A 20,773-nucleotide genomic window follows, 5' to 3' on the forward strand; every position below is an offset into this window, starting at 1 on the left:
TGGCTTTTGGCTTTTGGAAAATAAAACGAAACATGGCAACCCAGGGTAGCCCCTTGATTGGTATGGTGTTGATTTTCTGTTTTAGCCAACCCTCATCCTCTTCAGAGTTTCTTTCTCTTAGAACCAAGTACCAGCGGCGTAAGGGGGAGAAACCAAACACTAAAGAACAGAGGCGAGTAGGAAGCTGACAGAAGCTAGCTCTAGCAATGACGCCTATCCCAACTACACGGTGAGCAGCAGAAGCTGAACAGCGGGGTACCTGCGTCAAGGCCTACGGACTCCGTATCTTCCCTCACGTGTCTGGACTCTAGAAGTTCGGAAAAGGATCGTCAGCTTTGATGCTACACTTCTGTACAGATGTAATGTGCCACCCCAAGTAGTAATCGTAACAATTCCTCAGTAGGATTATGTTAAATTTCCGGGGGTTTTGTTATTTTGTGGCTTGAAACATGAGGCAAGCAGGGGGAGACACTCTCGGGAGAGAATGGACTATTCCAGTCTTGTTATCTGAAGAGCTAATGCGGGGCTGAAAATTTATCCTCAGGGTTTTAAGAGGTCAATTCTGTATCATCAGACCAAAAGACCTGAGTGCTGTTACGAGTACCGGGGGAAGTCTACATGGTCCCTATTAAAATACCCCAAATACGCACAGAGAAACAAAGACTACTGAGTACTCTAAAAGATGGGTTTTACTCAAATTTTCAAGCGATGAAACAAATACTGATGACAAACACTCAAGGCGGATCACATGTATTGAAACACGGAGTACATACTCAAAACCGACCGAAAGCAAACAGAGCTACTCCACCCGGGAGAGAGTCATTCTGACTTCCCCCTTACTCCATGACTACCTACCAATCTAACGTCCTAACACTCCGGGGTGATGCCACAGTACTAAAATGCTAGAAAGGGAGAACACTCAGTGGGTTTCTTTTCAATCAAAAGGTACCTGTGTCTGAGGTATCTCCCTAGAGAAAACAGGACTGACTTAACTGACTTGACGTTCCAGAACACATGCCTCTCGCACTGTAATGGTCCTAGCACAATCTGGTTTTCTTTCACCTTACAGGATAATAGTTTGCAAAGGACTTTTATATCCATTCATTGATCCCTCGCCTGTGTCTGAGCTAGGTGACTATTACCACAACTAATTAGGTGGAGAAACCAGCTTCAGAGACTGCACAGCCCATTCAAGGCCACCAAGCTAATCAGTGGCAGGCCCGTAATCATCTCTTGGTGCTCTCTCACTCGGCTTCCATGCTCAGAACATTAGTTTCAGAAATGACTTCGGAATTGGTTTGTAAACCACATAAGTGATTCAGTCTCAATGTTCCATGAAGCTTAAACTGTATGTATTCAATTTCCATAAAATGCAAAATAAAACCCATCCAGTGAAGTCCCCAGATTCTGGCTTGAATGACTTTGCTCTAACAAAAATAAAATACAATCAGTGATCAGCCTAATGCACAGGAGTTCAGTTGTCTGTGGAAAAACTGACATTCCATTCTGTCAGATATGAATTGTTTTAAAAATAATTAAAAAAAAAAATCCTTTGGCCATGGTTAAAGTACACTGTCCTCCCAAGGTGACACATGGAAGGCCAACCCTGTTCTGTGAAATCCACCACACTTCTCTAGAGGTGCCCCCTGCTGTGGTCCCTGCGCCCCACACCCGTGCCACCCCAGTCGTATTCTCAAACTGGGATACACCTAACTAGGACAGTCTTTGGTGATTCCCGCACTAAACCCTCGGACTCTGCCCCACCGATGGCACGAGGGGGGTAGAAGCTAGTTTGGCAATATGGGAGGCGGCGCAGGTGCCGGCTGGGCTACCAAGAAGGGGGAAGTGAAGCTGAAGGATGTGACACGCTGTGTGAGCACAAAGGTACTTACTCGTCACTAAAAGGGACGATGCTCCAGAGAAAGGGAACACTCAACAAAGGGTGGCTGGGAATCAGCAGTAAGCATACAGAGCTACTTATACTTAAATATCAGCCCTGGAACAGTGAGAATCTCCTCAGTGATTGTGTTTTATAATTTGCTAAATAAATCTGAGCAGGGCTAACTGTAACCTCTAACACTAGAGCTGCGGGGGGAAGGAGGTGGGAGTCTGGTTACCTAATGATGCGTATGACCCGGGAGGCAAGGCCGCTGCAGAGCTGAAAGGCGTAGCGCCCGAGGCCGAGGACACCTTGGACTTGGCACTGGCTGCTGCGTTCACGTCAATATCACTTCGAGACCGCTGGAGGGACCCAGTCGTTGACACGGATTTGGTACTAACTGTAGAAGCTTGAGCGGTAAGGAAGCAAACATCAGTAGGGACTACGCTAGAATTGTAAACATGCATTGTTGAAATTTGTTTTGCTCTTCTTAAGCTTTTTTTTTCTTTTTTCTTTTTTTTTTTAAAGTAGGCTCCGTGCCCAGCATGGAGTCCAATGTGGGGCTTGAACTCACATCCCTGAGATCAAGACCTGAGTTGAAATCAAGAGCTGGGACACTTAACTGACTCAGCCACCCAGGCGCCCCTTCTTTAGCAAGATTTAACAAAGGCTGGGGTGCATGAGCAATGACATGCTGTTTCTCCTGGTCACTGAAGACAGTTCAGCCAGCGCTGAAGGAAATTAAGTGACTGCAACCAACACACCCATTCCATTTGTTTTCTTGTAACCAAAGACTATAAACCCCAAAGCAATGGCCCCTCTTTTCGGTTAATGTGAGGAGTGAGGTAATGAGAAAGCACGCACATTTGGCCAGTCTCTCACCCTGTGGCCTAAGCAGGCACCCTGACTCCGATTACCCTCCTGTTCTCGGGGAACGTTCTACTCTCCCACCTCTAACAGCCACCGCGCTGCTGCTGCTGCTGCTGCTCGAGGCATCACCAGCTGTCCTCACTCTCCTGTCCAGTGACCAGAACAAGGGAGCACACTATTTGAGTGGAAAGGTCCCAGGGCTGCACTTCTACGCGTGTTCCTCACCACTCTGGGCCGCTAGGGCAGCGGAGCTGTGCTGGGCACAGCCAGAGCACCGAGAGCACCAGGCTCTGCAAACCTGAAGGGCCCCTGAAAGCAGGGTGCTGGCTGCCAGTGGCGGGGCAGCCTCCACTGCACAGAAACAGAGGCCGCCCCGAGACGGCCTTCACCATGGCGCTCAGTCTTACCTCTAGAGGTGGTGCTTCCAGTAGGACTTCTTTTGGCAGAGAGCGGTCGGCTGAAAATAAACGTACACGCATGTTTGTTATTATCAAATGTGCGCTTCCGCCGTGTTCACACAAGTACAGTCAACAGCAGGAAACTACGACAATGAAGGAATTATTTCAGAGTCTTCTGCATTTCTAGGGTAACTGGGACCACAAGCTTATAAACCCCTGACGTCAGACGAAGCTTTAGTATTCTATTTCAGACCATCTTCCAAACATCTAGAGAGAAGTCGTAACTCGAGACAGAAGTTAGAAATCCAGAGTGAGGACGATAATACATTTACTCCCAGATTTCCAACACCCTCCCCCTTTCCAGACTCGTCTCCAAGTGAACACTCATACTCTCCTAGAAGACCCTGTGAATAATTCACTTATTTCACTACAAGCCTGTCTTCTAGGGCTGCCTTATAAATTTAGTTCAACAGTACTTACTGCAGACACTGAGGCCGCCTTTTCCCTACCATTCCCCACAGCATTTTACCTCGGAGCAGAGCCCATCTGCACACAGGGGGGACTAGAACAGGCACGTACACATTTAAAAAAAAAACAAAACACAGCTGGAATTTGTGTCATGTAGCAAATCTTTCCACATAAACTCTCCCACGGACGGAAAGGACGGCTAAAGTGCTTACTTCAGACTCTCCTGGGAGCTCGAGGATGAGCGGTCGGACTGCGGCAGAGACACGATGCTGTCGGAGTTCTTCAGGTGGGACTGCAGGGCTTTCTGGTAGGAGGACTCGAGGGTGTGGTACAGGTGCTCTGCTTCTCTGCTGAAGTGACTGTGAAAACCCCAGTAGCACCTGGGGAGACACGCAGCGTGCTGCAGTCAGGATCACACAGGGCTCCCACCGAGCTCCATGGCCCCCCCACGCGACGTGGTCGAGGACTGCGCTCTGCAGTTCAGTGCCCCTAGGAGCAGCACCAGGTGAGGAAGAGAGGGTGGACAAAGGCAGCCTGGGATGGATCCTGACCGCACTGTACTGGCTCTTCTGACACGGGGCAAGTTCCTGGGCTTCTCTGCCTCTCAGTCTCCCCTATAAAATGGAAACTAAAGGGCCTAACTTGCAAGACTGGGGAGCCTTCGGGACAGCGGAGCTAAAGTGTCCAGAACTAGATTCACAATACAGATGGGGCTCATCCGTGGCAGCTTTTATAAAAGTGATTTGACACTCATCGATCAGAAGTATTTACGGTCACCTCAGACAACATGCACGAGACAGGCACAAAGATGTTCTGAGCTACCTGAAATCTGTATTGCAGGCATGACGAGAGAACTAAAAACTGGGAAGAGGAAGAATGCATACGAGGATAAAAACAGCCTACATATGTCACTGCCAACTCCATTCCTAAGAGTCGTGAGCAACTAACTACGTCACTCGTTTTGGTAGGAACTAGCCGAGCTGAGACTGTGGTAAGCTCTCGAGTGTTTCGGTGAGGTCCTCCGAAAGCCTCAGAAACCAGGGGAATAGAATTTAACGGTGAGAGCGGTCCAAGAGCCACAGGGACCTGGTCAGGAGGTACCGCTGCCACTAAGTGAGATGGTAATATTCCAGATGAGTGAGAAAAGGGGCTACCTGTGTCTGGTACAAGAGCCGGTCGTTATGAAAGCACAGATCACTCACAGCACTCCTCTACACACAGCCCAAGACAGCCTAAGTCTCTCTCAGCTTCTGACTCCTGGCATTTACAGTCACAGTGACAAAATTATTCCCGGGAGGAACGGAATGCATGGTCACTGTCTTGTGACCGGAGCGGGACCTGCCTCATGGCAAAAGTGCTTCGCGCATGGCCTGGCAACTGCAAGTCAGCGCTGCAGGAATCCCCAGCATCTTCTCAACCCGCCTGCCCCTCACCACCTGCACACCTTCCCCGGCAGCCACCTGAAGCCTGCAAGGAGACCATCACAGGGGAAGGATCTCTGGGACCGTGATTTTTCCCAGGAAAGCAAAGGTCCCTTTGGATTATGACCTGGCTCCTAACAGAGCCTCATGAGGAAGAAAATATGCTGAGTGTGCACACAAATGCTTTTGATTCACATAATCATTTGTCCTAAATTTAAAAATGAGCATGCTATTGCATCCCTCAGTCCTGTTTACATTCAGATACTATCAGTCAGTCTTTCAGGCCTGGGCACCTGAACCTTCTAAACAAAAATGCAGAGAAATATCGTGACATGGCCTTTTGAGGTCATATTTCAAAGTCACCATCAACGAAACATATTCATGTAATTTAATGAGTTTTTAATAACACAATCTAAACAACACCTGAAACTTAAAAAGAGTGAATTTAAAAACAAGTGGTATACAATTAACACTTACTTTCTGGCTTCTATCCTTGCTTCAGAATCCGCATCATGTATTCCCTTCTTTATTGTTTCGGCTAATACTGATATATGTCTAGACATTCAGAAGAGAAAGCAGTAACAATCATTAACACGTAGTCTTATGCGGATGAAAACAGGTGTGAGAATTTCAGACTGGCACATGGAACCTAGAGCCCCTGTGCCCAGTGAGTCAACCAACACGCTGCTGAGAAATCTGAGCTCCCATCCCCGCCACTCTCCTAACTTCTACCTCTGTCCCAGGGTCCCCCTGCCCTCCACCAGCTGCCCTCACCTAAGTACCCCAAGTTTTTAAAATAATGGCTGAGTCTTCTTACTTCATACTTATTTAGCTCTACCGTTTAGCAACCCAAGGAACAAGGCTACAAGGCTCTGCCTTTCCATGGCAGGGAGCAGTCTCTATGGAAATTATGAGGTAATAATCATCAGAACACTGAAGAGGCTACCTGCATCACATTTCTGTAATTAAACACAATGTTTTTCTCAAGTTCCGCTATGCAACATGAACAAATTTATAAAATTATGTCACAATTTTATAAACAGCTGTTCTCTTTACTTTATGTTCTGCCCTGGCTGAGAGGAAGTTATTAAAGTGTCTCTTTGAATGTTTAACAGATTTTTAAGAAAAGAAAGAAGCTGCAATGAGTTAGTCTCACAGAACAAAGAGTAAGTTACCATCTTATGGCCTGCTCAATCTCTGCCTCATTCCTTCATTCAGTAACGGTTTAGCGTGTACCCGCTAAGTGGCAGATGTTGAACGAGGAGGGGAATGGATAAATACAAAAAGCTATGTGTGAGTTCTTCACACATGACTGTTCTACTCATGTGTCCTCACATAAAACCCCCCTTCCATTTTCCACCTCTAAATTCCAAAACTATCACCAAATAAAGAGGATACAATACCCAAGAGATAAAAGAATGCATGACTATCTTGTAGATTCGAGGTATTTGCAGATGAAAATTTTACCCCCGGGAGGAATGACTTTGTGTACTCTCTGCCCCCTGCAGTATGGAACGGGACTCCCAGAAGGACTTCGTTAAAATGCCACTAATAAAATGATTAGTATGCTGTACAGTTTCTCAGAATATGTAACATTCAAAACTGGGTGGCACGCCACCATCATCTAGCTCTCCAATTTTAACTCACCAGGAATAACAGGCACCTCCAATTCAAAAGAATTAAAAACGGCAAAGAATGAATCTTGAAATTAAGAGACATCCTTCAAGAATTCTGCCACAATCCTACCTTTTATCATGATGATGTGAAACATACCAACACCAACCCAAATAAAGAGAAAACTGCTGACTTTCTGATACAGGGAGATCAAAAAGAACTGTGAGATGAGTGAAACTCCTTTAAGGATCTAAGAGTTATACCTGGCCTGCCAAGAGCAGCTTGGAACATCTTCCTGGTTGGAATGGGCAGAATGTTGGGCACCAGGATGAGAGTCAAGAATTAATTGTGGATGACTTCCGGGGGAAAATGGCAGAGTAGAAGGCCCCTAAATTCATCTCCTCCCACAGATACAACTAGGTATCACCTGCATCACTGTAAATGACCCAGAAACATCTGAAGATTAGCAGACCAGACTCTGCACAGCTAAATGTAGAAAAGGCCACACTGAAGAAGACAGGGAGCACACAGATGGGGTCGGGAGCTAAACAAGCCCACAAACTTTCTATAAGAGGGAGAGACACTGGGGACACACGGAGGGGAGAGGATCAAACCCTCACACCAAGCACCCCAGGCATGGGGAACCCACATGAAAACCAGAGGGGCATAATTTTGTGAGGTCTTACAATCAGCAGGGCTTAACACATGGAACTTTAAAATCTGTAGGAGGGAAATAGGAAACTGAGTTCCCACACTTAAAGAACACGACAAACAAACCCTTGGAGATACTGCAATAGAAGCAGCACTTGGAAAAACACCTGGGGTATACACAAGGGAGCTTTCTTTACTCACATCAGAGCATAAGCCAGAGGGGTGGGGATCCTGGGGAAACTTCACCAGGGACAAAGGAGCTGGTGGACACCATTTCCCTGCCCCACCGTCTGCCCAGACACATCAACACCTGTAGGAATGAGCTCTATGCCAACACTTTCCACCTAGCTTGGTAACAGTATGCCTGCCTTCTCCTGTGGACATAATCCGTCTGGCCAGGCCTTGGATCCAGGTTCCCCCCAGAGCAGACCCACGCAAAACTTGCTAACACTGCCTGCACTGTGGGTCCCTCTCTCCTCCAACAGATCCTTGGCCGGAACACATCCAAACCAGTGCCACAGGCCTGGCAAGGTAGGAACAGCCCCGGCAGGGATGGACTGGCCCCTCTGCAAAGTGACCCCTGACTTGAGGAGCGGGGGCACCCCAGCTAGACTGTGGCCCCAGCAGTGGAATGGAGACAGACAGCAGCTCTAACTGTAGACACCACCTACCAACAAAAGCTTCGCAGGGCATAGCAGAAGGAAAGTTCCAGCAGTCTGGTGCTACTGCATCTCTGGCAAATGCCTGGTGTGACTGTGACTCAAGCCCAGGCCGGCCCAGACTGGCCCTCTAGCAACATGGGTACCCAGTGCTGCCCACAACAGGCAGAGCCACTGCGGATGACTGGACTGAACGAAAAAGCGGCTCAGCCACAACGGCAGGGCACATGCAACTCACATGGAGACCCCCTACAGTTCCAGTTTGGGTGAACAGGGGACACTGCCCTTCAGGGCACTACAGGACCTCCTCTTCATAAGGCAGGAGGCAGAGCTGACTTTTCTAATACATAGAAACAGACACAGAGTTAGACAAAGTGAGAAGAAAGAGGAATATATCCCCAGTGTAAGAATAGGAAAAAAATCAGAGCAAGAGACCTAAGCAAAATGGAGATAAGCAATATGGCTTGATAGAGAATTTGAAGGAATGATCATAAAGATACTCACTGGACTTAAAAAAAAGAGTGAAGGACCCCAGTAAGAACCTTAATAAAGAGACAGAAAACATTTAAAAAAGCCAATCAGAGATGAAGAACTCCATAACTAAATTAAAAATACCATAGATGGAATAAACAATAGACTAGAGAAGTAGAAGAATGGATCAGCAACTGGAGGACAGAATAATGGGAAGCAATCAAGCTGAAGACGAGGAAGGAAAAAAAATAACAAAAAATGAAAACAGACTTAGGGAACTCAGCAACACCATCAAGCATAGTAACACTTGGTTATACGGAATCCCAGGGGAGAAGGGAGAGAAAGGGGGGCAGAAAATTTATTTGAAGAATAGCTGAAAACTTCCCAAATCTGGGTAAGAAAACAGAAATCCAGATCCAGGAGACACTGAGAGCTACCAGCAAAAACAACACAAGGAGGTCCATACCAAGACACAGTAATTAAAATAGCAAAACATAGTGATAAAGAGAGAATTTTAAAAGCAGTAAAAGAAAATAGTTACATACAAGGGAAACTCCTTAAGGCTATCAGCTGATTTTTCAGAAGAAACTTTATGGCTGAAGGGAGTAGCATGATGTATTCAAAGTGCTGGGGGTGGGAGGGAACCCTTTAGCCAAGAATATTCTCGCTCCTCTTCTGAAAGCTAGCCTTGCTGGATAAAGAGTTTTCCAGACAAATAAAAGTTAAAGAAATTCATAACCCCAAAACCAGCCCTGTAAAAAATGTTTAAGTGGGCTCAATAAGTGGAAAGGAAAGACCATAAGCAGGAGTAAGAAAAAGAGGAAGCATATAAGCAGTAAAATTAAATATAGCTATAAAAATCAGTCAAGGGATTCACAAAATAAAAGGATATAAAGTATGACACCATATACCTAAAATGTGAAAAGAGATGAATAAAAATGGGTTCAAACTTAAGCAACCATCAACTTTAGATGCCGTATGCATAAAATGGCATATGTAAATTAAAAACCAGTAATACACTGGGGCGCCTGGGTGGCTCAGTGGGTTAGGCCGCTGCCTTCGGCTCAGGTCATGATCTCAGGGTCCTGGGATCGAGTCCCGCATCGGGCTCTCTGCTCAGCAGTGAGCCTGCTTCCCTCTCTCTCTCTCTCTCTCTGCCTGCCTGCCTCTCTGTCTACTTGTGATTTCTCTCTGTCAAATAAATAAATAAATAAATAAAAATTAAAAAAACCAGTAATACATATACAAAAGAGAGAGAGAGAGAGAGAGAGAGAGAGAACCAAGTATACCACTAAAGAAAGTCAGCAAACCATGAGAGAAGGAGAAGAAAGCTGGAACGGAAAGGAACAGAGAAGAACCACATAAACAACTGTAAAACAAGTAACAAGATGGCAGAAAATACCTACCTATCAGTAATTATTCTGAATATAAATGGACTGAGCCCTCCAATCCAAAGACACAGGGTAACAGAACGGATAAAAACCAAGACCCATTTATATGCTGCCTACAGGAGACTCAGAGCTAAAGACACAACATACAGACTGATAGTGAAGGGGCAGAAGAGCATCTACTATGCAAATGGAAGTGCAAAGAAAGCCGGAACAGCAACACTTTTAACAGACAAAATAGACTTTAAAACAGTATACGATCTGGGGCACGTGGGTGGCTCAGTCAGTTAAGCATATGACTCTTGGGTTTTGGATCAGGTCATGATCTCAGGGTTGTGGGATTAAGCCTCACATCAGACACTGTGCTGAGCATGAAGCCTGCTGGCTATTCTCTCTCCCTCTCTCCCTGTACTCCCCCCACTCGCACTCTTTTTCTAAATAAATAATCTTTCAAAACAAAACAAAAAAAGAGGCAGTATACAATCATAAAGGGACCAATCCAACAAGAAGATGTAACAACTGTAAATGTTTATGGACACAAAATGGGAGCATCCCAATATATAAAATAGCTAATAAGAAACAAAGATAAGTAATCGATAGTAATACAATAATAAGGGACTTTAACAACCCATTTACATCAATGGATAGATCATCCAAAGAGAAAACCAACAAGGAAACAGTGACTTTTAATATCATATTGAACCAGAAGGCTCTAACAGATATATTCAGAACATTCCATTCTAAAATAACAAAATACACATTTTTTTTCCAAGTGCATATACAACATTCTCCAGAATACACCACATATTAGGCCACAAAACAAGTCTCAATGAATTGAAAAAGATCAAACTCCTACTATGACTATCCATCTTTTCCAACCATAACATTATGAAACCAGAAATCAACCACAAGAAAAATTGGGAAAGACTGCAAATAAATGGAAGTCATATAACGTGCTCCTAAACAATGAATGGGTCGAACACAAAATCAAAGAGGAAATAAAAAAATACATGGAGACAAATGAAAATGAAAATACAACAGTCCAGAATCTTTGGGCTACAGTAAAAGCTGGTCTAGGAGAGAAGTTTTTAGAATATAGGTCTACCTCAAGAAGCAAGAAAAATGGAAAATAAACAACCTAACAAAACCCAAAACTAGTTCTAGTCGAAGGAAGAATAAAATTTAGAACAGAAATAAAACAGAAGTGAAAAAGACAGAACAGATCAATGAAAGTAGGAGCTAGTGCTTTGAAAAATCAACAAAACGCATCAATATTTAGCTTGACTTACCAAAAGAAAATTAAAGAAGACTCAAACAAAATCAGAAAAAAAAAATAATAATAACCACAGAAATAAAAAAGATCATAAGACTATCATGAAAAATTATATGCCAACAAACTGGACAACCTAGAAGAAGTGGATAAATTCCCAGAAACCTGTAACTCCCTAAAACTGAAGGCGGAAGAAATAGAAAATCCGAACAGACTGATTACCAGCAATGAAACTGAATCAATAATCCAAAAACTCCCAACAGAAGTCCAGGACCAGATGGGTTCATAGGTGAATTCTACCAACTATATAAAGAAGAGTTAACAACTATTCTTCTCAAACTATTCCAAAATACAGAAGAGGAAAGAAAGTTTCCAAAACTCATCAATGAGGCCAGCATTACCCCTATACCAAAATCAGATAAAGACTACAAAAAAAAGAGAGGCACCTAGGTGGTGTAATCAGTTATGCATCTGACTCTTGATTTCAGCTCAGGTCATGATCTCACAGTGGTGAGATCAACCCTGGCATCTCACTCCATGCTCAACATGCAGTCTGCTTGAGATTCTCTCTCTCCCTCCGCCCCTCCTCCAGCTCATGCACTCTCTCTTTCTCTCTCAAAATAAATAAATCTTTTTTTTTAAAAAAAAGACTACCAAAAAAGAGAATTACAACCAATACTCTGATGACACATATGCAAACATCCTCAACAAAATATTAGCAAACAAGATCAACAATACATTAAAAACATCATTCAGCACCATCAAGCAGGATTCCTAGGATGCAAGGGTTGTTCAATATTCACAGATCAATTAATGTGATACATCAAATTAACAAGAGAAAGAATAAAAACCAGTTATTTCAACAGATGCAGAAAAAAGCAGTTGACAAAGTACAACATCCAGTCATGATAAAAATCCTCAACAAGGTAGGTTTAGGTGGAACATACCTCAACATAATAAAGTCTGTATATCAAAAACCCACAGCTAACATCATCCTCAATGATGAAAAACTGAGAGCTTTTTCCAGATCAGGAACAAGACAAAGATGTCTACTCTCACCACTTTTATCCAACACAGTACTGGAAATCCTAGCCACGGCAATCAAACAAGAAAAAGAAACAGAAGGCATCCGAATGAGTAAGGGAGAAGTAAAACTTCTCCTTCCAGAGAACATGATCGTGTCCTTCCAAAGGACATGATACTAAATACAGAAAACCCTAACGACTCCACCAAAGCCTACTAGAACTAATAAATGAAGCCCGTGAGGTCACAGGATATAAGATTAATATATAGAAATCTATTACATTCCTACAGACCAATGAAGCAGTAGAAAGACAAATTAAGAAAATAATCTCATTTACAACTGCACCAAAAAGAATAAAACATTTAGGAATAAACTTAACTAAGCAAGTGAAAGTGATCTATAGTCTGAAAATTATTTAACACTAATGAAAGAAATTGAAAATGACACAAACAAATGAAAAAGTATTCCATGCTCATGGATTGCAAGAACAAATACTGTGGGGGTTTTTTCTTTTAAGATTTTATTTATTGATTTGAGAGAGAGAGCGAGCGCGTGAGCACAGGAGTGGGGTGAGGAGCAGAGGCAGGGGGAGAAAGAGACTCCCCACTGAAGCAGGACCCAGGACCCTGAGATCACAACCTGAGCCGAAGGCAGATGCTTAATTAACCGACTGAGTCACCCAGGCGCCGCAAAAAATATTGTTAAAATGTCCACACTACCCAAAGCAATCTCCAGATTTAATGCAATCCCTATCAAAATATCAACACAGCATTTTTCACAGAACTAGAACAAATAATCTTAAAATTTGTATGGAACCACAAAATCCCCAAATAAGCAGAGTAATCTTGAAAAAGAACAACAAAACTAGAGGTATCACAATTCCAGATTTCAAGATATACTACATAAAGCTATAATACTCAAAACAGTGTGGTACTGGCACAAAAATTATCACATAGATCAATGCATAATAGAGAGCCCAGAAATAATTCCATGATCATGTGGTCAATTAATCTTCAACAAAGGAGGCAAGAATACGCAACAGGAAGAGACAGTCTCTTCAACAAATGGTGCTGGGAAAACTGGTCAGCTACATGCAAAAGAATGAAATTGGACCAATTCCTCACAGTATACACAAAAATAAACCCAAAACGGATTAAGGACTAGGGAACCTGGGTGATTTAGTCAGTTAAGCTCAGGTCATGATCTCAGGGTTGTGAGACAGAGCCCCATGTCAGACTTCACACAGAGCATGGAGCCTGCTTAAGATTTGCATTCTCATTCTCTCTCTCTCTCTCCCTATTCCTCTCCACCTTCCCCTCGCCCCTCTGTGTGTGTGTGTGTCTCTCTCTCTCCCTCTTGAAAAAAAAATTCCAAAAAAAAAAAAATGGATTAAGGACCTAAATAGGAGACCTAGAACCATAAAAATTCTAGAAGAGAACACAGGCAATAATTGTTGGCATTGGCTGTAACAACATATTTCTAGATGTCTCTTGAAGCAAGGTAAACAAAAGCAAAAATCAACTATTGGGTAATATCAAAATAAAAAGCTTCTGCACACAAAGGAAACTGTCAACAAAATGGAAAGACATTCTACCAAATAGAAGATGATATTTACAAGTGACATATTCAATAAAAGCTTAGTATTAAAATATATAAAGAAATGTTACAGCTCAACACCCTCCTAAAAAAGAATCCAATTAAAAAATAGAGAGAAGATGTGAACAGACATTTCTCCAACACAGACATCCAGATGTCCAACAGACACATAAAAAGCTCAACATTGCTCATCAACAAGGAAATGAAAATCAAAACCACAACGAGATACCATTTTACACCTGTCAGAATGGCTAAAATCAAAAACACAAGAAACAACAGGTGTTAGCAAGAATGTGGAGAAATAAGAACGCTCATGCACCGTTGGTGGGAATGCAAACTGGTGCAGCCACTGTGGAAAACAATATGAAGGTTCCTCAAAACATTAAAAACAGAAATACCATACAATCTAATAATTCCACTACTGGATATTTACCCAAAAGCTATAAAAATACTAATTCAAATAGATATATACACCCCTATATTTATTGCTGAGTTATTTAGAATAGCCAAATTATGGAAGCGATGAATGGATAAAGATGTCGAATAGATACACAATGGAGTATTACTCAGCCATAAAAACAAATGAATCTCGACATTTGCAACAACAGGGATGGAGCTAGAGAGTATTATGCTAAGTGAAATGTCAGTCAGAAAAAGATAAATACCGTATGATTTCATTCATATGTGGACTTTAAGAAACAAAGAAAAAGGCCAACTAAAAAACAGACTCAACTACAGAGAACAAACTGATGGTTACTAAAGGGAAGGGGCGTGGGGGAGATGGGTGAAACAGGTAAAAGGAGTTAAGAATTCACTTACTGAGTGAATTAGTTAGATCAGCACTGACTAACGTACAGAATTACTAAATCACTATGCTTTACACTGAAAATAACATGGTAGATTATCTATACTGGAGTCAAAAACTAATTTAAAGAAAAGGTTAATCATGGCTTTTAGCTGACATGGTGTACATCTGTCCACATCTCTAGGCACACTAAAACTGCCATCAATGAAATTCACTAAAAGTTTCTGCCAATATTATGAGCCTCACAAAATAACAGATGTAGTCGTGCAACAAATGCTTAGACTCCTTCGATTCTTATAAAAAGCAGGTTGGTTGGCCACTTGTCGAGGCATTAAATCTCAAGATTCATTTCAGAGAGGAAAAAAACCTGCAAATCAAATGCTTACCGTTCCAGTGAATGTGTCTGCCACTCTTGTAAAAGTAAATCTAAAAATTCAAAACAGCGCCTAAAAAGTATAAAGAAAACATAGGTAACTCAGTCATTTTTATGTTAGTGAAAATAAAAGCTTTTTTTTTTATTCCCATACTACTTTTTAGAACAGATAAATTTCTTCTAATTATTAGGATTCAAAAAACGGAATATGAACTTGGAATCAGCATTGACTGAAAACCCAAGCAAGTAAAAGTAATTAAGCATCTATGGTGATCAGAAAAATTATATAGATTATTTTATATATATATAATTTTATAAATATTATATATATAATTATATAGATATAAGAGGATACAAAAGCTCCCCTCAAATCAGAAACTGGAGCTTCATGGCAACATTATTGAAAGGGCCTAGTGCTGTCCTTTGTTTTTGTATTACCTCAAATAATATGTTAAAATAGGACATACATGAGCAAAAAAGATCAGTGTACATTATTACAGAATCAGGGAATTGGTCTTTGCTCTAATTTCACAGAATGCCTTGTGCAAAAAAGGAAAAAAAAAAAAAAAGTCCTGAAAAACAAAGTGCTTTCCAAATTATCCCAAGATCATCCTAGGTAGTGCTTAAAATAGATTTTTCTCTAACTACTCCTCTAATTCCCTCTTTAATCTTTCAACCTCCTTTCTTGTCAAGCCATTTCACTTTTGTAATCTTTCTTGGCCTGATTTGTGCAGCAAAACAATTCTGGTCTCATCTCCTTTGGATTGCATCACCACTTCGGGTTCTACCTCATTATAACTTTCCAGAAGTCCAGGCTGTTTATCCTTGTGGCAGTAAATCTTCATAGTCTTAGGAACTCACTCAAGGAAACAAACCAGAGGGAAATTTTTCTCTAATGACCAGACTTGCATTCCCATGGTCCTCCCAATTCAAAACCTCATAATCCATATAATGAATTACTCAATAAATCTTTAATAAACCCTAACCCTACCCTAGATGGTACGGATAACAATGGGAACCAAGACATACACCATGAAGCAAGACACACAAGGAACAGTTCCCATGTGCCAGAAATACAAGGGGGCTCTTCTTAAAACACACAGGAGAGCTATCCAACCCAGTCCTATGGCTGGCAACAGTGTGCATGTGTGCCCGCGCGTTGAGCGGTGGCCGTGAAGCAGACTTTCTCCAAGGAAAGACACTGACCCACACCCACACCGTCTCCTCTGTCATTCTCCCCACCGAGCCTCAACTGAGGCTATGTTTATTCTACCTTCTTCCTTGTTCATGTCATTTCCGGGGCTGATTTTTGTCTCTTTTTCTTTTTTTAAAAAATATTGTGCATTTGTTTATGTTTATCTCTCTTAGTGAATAAAGCCATCTTTGGTGCTAACTCTGGTCTTAAATGTGTGTTAGCTTGTTCAAAAGTATGCCCTGTAAGTATTAGGTTTTATTTTCCTCTTTTTAGACGAACATACAAAGAAGCAGTATCAATACTGGCATTGTTTAACACATCAATATTTAAACACATCAGGTTAGAACTTGTCTCTTTACCTACTCCTATTCATCATTCAAAACACAACTCAGTTTTCAACATGTCTATGAAGCATCACAGGAATATATTAGCTGGTTTTAATCATGGCTCTCTGAATTTCTAAATTCTCAATACAGGTGTTATAATTCACTCTTACATTGCTTTGCATGACTGTTTTTTAATCTCCCCATCTAAACGATCAACTTCTCAAAGGCAGAGAGACTGTGCAGTCCAGTTCTTACAAATTCTACAAAGCAGAGGTAGGTACTGGCTGAGTACATCAGAGCCAGAGCACCGCTTGGGTCCCACTGCTCTCTTTGGTTCTCTTTACCTCTCTGAAGGAACTTCTTCCAGCATCAAGATGCATGGTTCTGACTGATGCAGACCCTGACTAATGTAAGAAGAGCAATCTGAAAAGGACTCAGAAAGGGGTGAAGGGGGTGAGATTTCTCTTGCCACAGTGAATGCAAGTTACCAGTCATTTAGCGCCAGAAGCCAGAACTGGTAAATTCTGGGGACTGAATGGTGTTGCCCCAAAACTTGTATGTTGAAGCCCAACTGCCCAACAGGAGAGTATTTGGAGATGGGGCCTTCAGTAGGTAATGAAGTTCACATGAGGTCATGAAAATGGGGCTCTAACGATGGGACTGGTGCCCGTCTAAGAAGAAACCCCTGTGAGCATCTCTGTGTGTCTCTATGTCTGCCCTGTGAAGACACGGTGAGAAGGCGGCCACCTGCAGATGACCCTCATTAGAATTCAACCACGCTGAGCTCAACCATGCTGGTACCCTCATCTCGGACTTCCAGCCCCACGACTGTGAGAAAATCCATTTCTGTTGTTTAAGCCACCCAGTGGGCAGTATTTTGTTATGGCGGCCAGAGCTGACTAATACACTAAACATCCCGTAACATTCCACAGGATGTAGAACAGGGGAACTCGGCCTAACAAACTCTGAATTTCTCTTGAAAACCCAGAACGATAGTGTCAATAGCAGCAGCAGCAAATCTAATAATGAGTGTCACTTATTAAGGTCACACGAAGTGTCAAACCCCGCTACCCAATGACTGGGCCCACGGAACAGCTCTGCCTCTGTGGAGGTACTCTCGTTCCAAGCAGGTCAGATTAGCCAGCGGGAAGAGGTAATGCTTCGGCTGCAGTCTGCCAGGTTCTGAAGTTCACTACCGTCCCTCTCCCCTGCTGAGCTCACACGCTCATCTCGGGAAGCAGCTGCGAAACTGGCGGTAAAGGCAGACCGCATTCCTCAGCGACATATAAGCAAGCCACACCGTTAGAGATGAAGCTTTCTTTTTTCAGTGGAAGGTGCCAATTCCTTCCTTCCTAGCTTTATAAAGGGGGAGATTCCCCTTTCTTCCTTCGTGACTTCCACAGAGCTGTGAGTAAGATGGAAGGAGGCCGCCTCAGGAGTAACAGGCATCCCTACCTGTGGAAACATGGCGGGACCTAGGGGACACGCCAGGAAAGGAGGGTAACGGTGGGCAGCGACTGTACGCTGTGCTCCAAGCTCAGAGTGAAGGGCTCTTTCACTGGGCTAGGATCAGACAACAAACTCCAGGATTGTGAGCAGGAGGCTGCTGTCCAAGCCAGCCGTTAACTTACCCTATTACCTGATATGGTCCACTGAGCGGCTTTAACAGTGTTCACCAATCCCCTTAAAATCTACACTAAACTATTCTGCATATTTACATTTTCTTAGGAAGAGGGGGCACAGACCTTATATTAGACTCTCAAGAGTCAAGAACTACAGATTCCAGTGAGCAGAGGTCTTATTCCTCGCCTGTGATCCAGGGCTGCTCATCTGGACCTGGGAACAAAGACCTAGCTAGCTAACCAGGTGGTCTCTCCTGGTACATGGTGTTGGCCAGGATTCAGACACCACCTCCTACCGACAGTAGTATTAAATAGATGCCATTAATTTTTATAACGTTCTTTTTCTTGCATGTAGTTACTGCTTTCATTCAGAGAAGGGTACACCAATGATTTAGGTAGAGAGACTGAGAAAAAATGTGCACCCCCCCCTTCCATTAACTCACATACACACAGACACACATTCTTTGTCTCCCCCTCTTTTCCCTTGCGCACATGCACGCGCTCTCTCTCTCTCTCACACACACACACGCACACATATACATGCAAATAATAGAGGCTGTCCAGATTTATTTTTCAGACTATTCAGATCATGATCCTTCAATCCAAAGGCATTTATTACAATGATCTTAAATAATTTTAACATTTCAAACATGAATGTTTCCATGGAGGCAAATTTGGAATTTGTTTTGGTTTTTAAACCATTCAAAAATAATGAGGAAGCTGTTTAAACATTTACCTTCTAACTGCGACAGACTTAGAGGTACAGTTGCTTGTTATGACAGGTATTAGCCTAGGGATGTGTGTGTGCTGCAGAGAAGAACAAAAACAGAGGTGAACACTTGGAAATACAAAAATAAAATAAAACTAAGACAACCACCACACTTCCTTATTAAACTACCTAAAGCACATGTATTTAGATTAGAATTTCACTGAGCTTAAAACGGAAGAAGAATTTCACTGGATATTGCCAAAGGCCATGACAACACTTACAGAGCCTCAAGAGACCACCCAATGATATATAAATAGCCCTAACAACAGAACAAACCACTGAAGGGAAGTCTAAATTATGTGGCAGTAGAGATCTAAGGGAATTCAAAGGGAATCTGCAGACCGATGTGGTTTTTTTTGTTTTTTTTTAAAGATTTTATTTATTTATTTGACAGAGAGAGAGATCACAAGTAGGCAGAGAGGCAGGCAGAGAGAGAGAGGAGGAAGCAGGCTCCCTGCGGAGCAGAGCCCGATGCGGGGCTCGATCCCAGGACCCTGAGATCATGACCTGAGCCGAAGACAGCGGCTTAATCCACTGAGCCACCCAGGCGCCCCAGAGACCGATGTGTTTTAATACAGTTTCAGTGAGAATGTCCAACAACGGCTTTGGATTTAATATTTCAAGTAGGCAGTGCAAATAATAGGGACTAAAAATAATACAAGTAAGTGACCCAAAATAACCAGATATATTCCAGAAAGATTTTAGCATCATCAAGTCCCAGTTTCAAGGGCTGCCTCTGGGCAAAAGAGACTTGAAGGTGGGGAGAAGGTCATGTGGGGCATATTCATTTTTTTTTTTTTTTAATTTATTTGGCAGAGAGAGATCACAAGTTGGTAGAGAGGCAGGCAGAGAGAGAGAGAGAGAGAGGGAAGCAGGCCCCCTGCTGAGCAGAGAGCCTGATGCGGGACTCGATCCCAGGACCCTGGGATCATGACCTGAGCCGAAGGCAGCGGCTTAACCCACTGAGCCACCCAGGCGGGGGCATATTCATTTTAAGCTCTTGTGAACTATTAAGTTTTACTGAAAACTTGTACATAAATTACTTGGATAATTATTTAAACTTAAATAAACGAGTGTTTAGAACACTGAGAGGAATCTTTTGTTCATCAGCTTAAACACAATTAAGTAGAAACTTTAGGTGAATAATGAAGTCACAAGCACAAATACCTAAAACGGAATGACTGGGAATTAAGGAGCACGATCTGGAGAGCTAAAGAACCGGGTATATCCCCGGAAGCCGATGCAGATGTTCAGATGTGTAAAGTCAATGACGAGTGAATGATCGACACATCAGTAAGCATACACCATATCCAGAATTCACATTATGGAATGTAAAAGGTTCATATAGGATCTAATTAAGGAGAGGGAGAGGCTGATTTGTATCTACAACATGATTCCAACTACTTATAATCACGCTAATGAAAAGTGCCTCTATATGGCTTATCAACCACCCTAACCCTAACCCTAACTACTTGCTTACTCTCTGTATGGCCCCAAAATATACTTACCCGAATGATTAACCTAACAGCTACAACACCAGAAGTGGCCATAATTTTGGCACTATTTGGAATTAAATTAAAGATAGTTGGCATAATGGCTTCAGCTCCATGGTCAAACTTATTTCCCAGAACTGATGACAGATGCCTACAATGAGAAACGAAAAGTGCACTGTAGTTGTCTTTCTTGCAAACACTGAAGCATGTAAGCCTCTTAACATCGCAGGGCATTCATTTAAAGTTATTGAGAGACAAAAAGCAAAGGTCTAAGTCAGATACTTCCAAAATATTTCCAATGTGCACACAGTGGACTTGGCAAGGAGCCACTGCCCTAAGAGTTGGTGGCTTTTATTTTTTAAATAAATCATTTCCAACACATTAGTCTTAAAATAGCAAAAGACAAATTGATCATATACTAATAAAATAAAATATGAAAGACCCCCCCACCCTTTTCTTCCTTTTGCCCCATGAAAAGCCT

At 42.5% G+C, this 20,773-nt stretch overlaps 1 protein-coding gene across 25 annotated transcripts in view; it reads right to left on the bottom strand.

The window, feature by feature from the left end:
- CLASP1 (cytoplasmic linker associated protein 1) overlaps positions 1-20,773 on the bottom strand; it is a 266,446-nt gene that overhangs the window by 98,967 nt on the left and 146,706 nt on the right. For 13 of the 25 annotated variants that reach the window (XM_046018653.1, XM_046018660.1, XM_046018650.1 and 10 more), the window contains 8 exons: positions 20,308-20,443; positions 18,767-18,837; positions 14,901-14,960; positions 5,514-5,591; positions 3,828-3,995; positions 3,157-3,206; positions 2,118-2,288; positions 260-307 (listed from right to left, as the gene is read on the bottom strand). In XM_046018653.1, the coding sequence (XP_045874609.1) occupies positions 260-307; positions 2,118-2,288; positions 3,157-3,206; positions 3,828-3,995; positions 5,514-5,591; positions 14,901-14,960; positions 18,767-18,837; positions 20,308-20,443 (782 nt within the window). The remainder of the gene's footprint in view (positions 1-259; positions 308-2,117; positions 2,289-3,156; positions 3,207-3,827; positions 3,996-5,513; positions 5,592-14,900; positions 14,961-18,766; positions 18,838-20,307; positions 20,444-20,773) is intronic. The other 12 variants (XM_046018656.1, XM_046018655.1, XM_046018654.1 and 9 more) reach the window with 1 other exon arrangement.

This window comes from Meles meles, chromosome 9 (genome assembly GCF_922984935.1).
Source record: "Meles meles chromosome 9, mMelMel3.1 paternal haplotype, whole genome shotgun sequence".
Classification (NCBI taxonomy): domain Eukaryota; kingdom Metazoa; phylum Chordata; class Mammalia; order Carnivora; family Mustelidae; genus Meles; species Meles meles.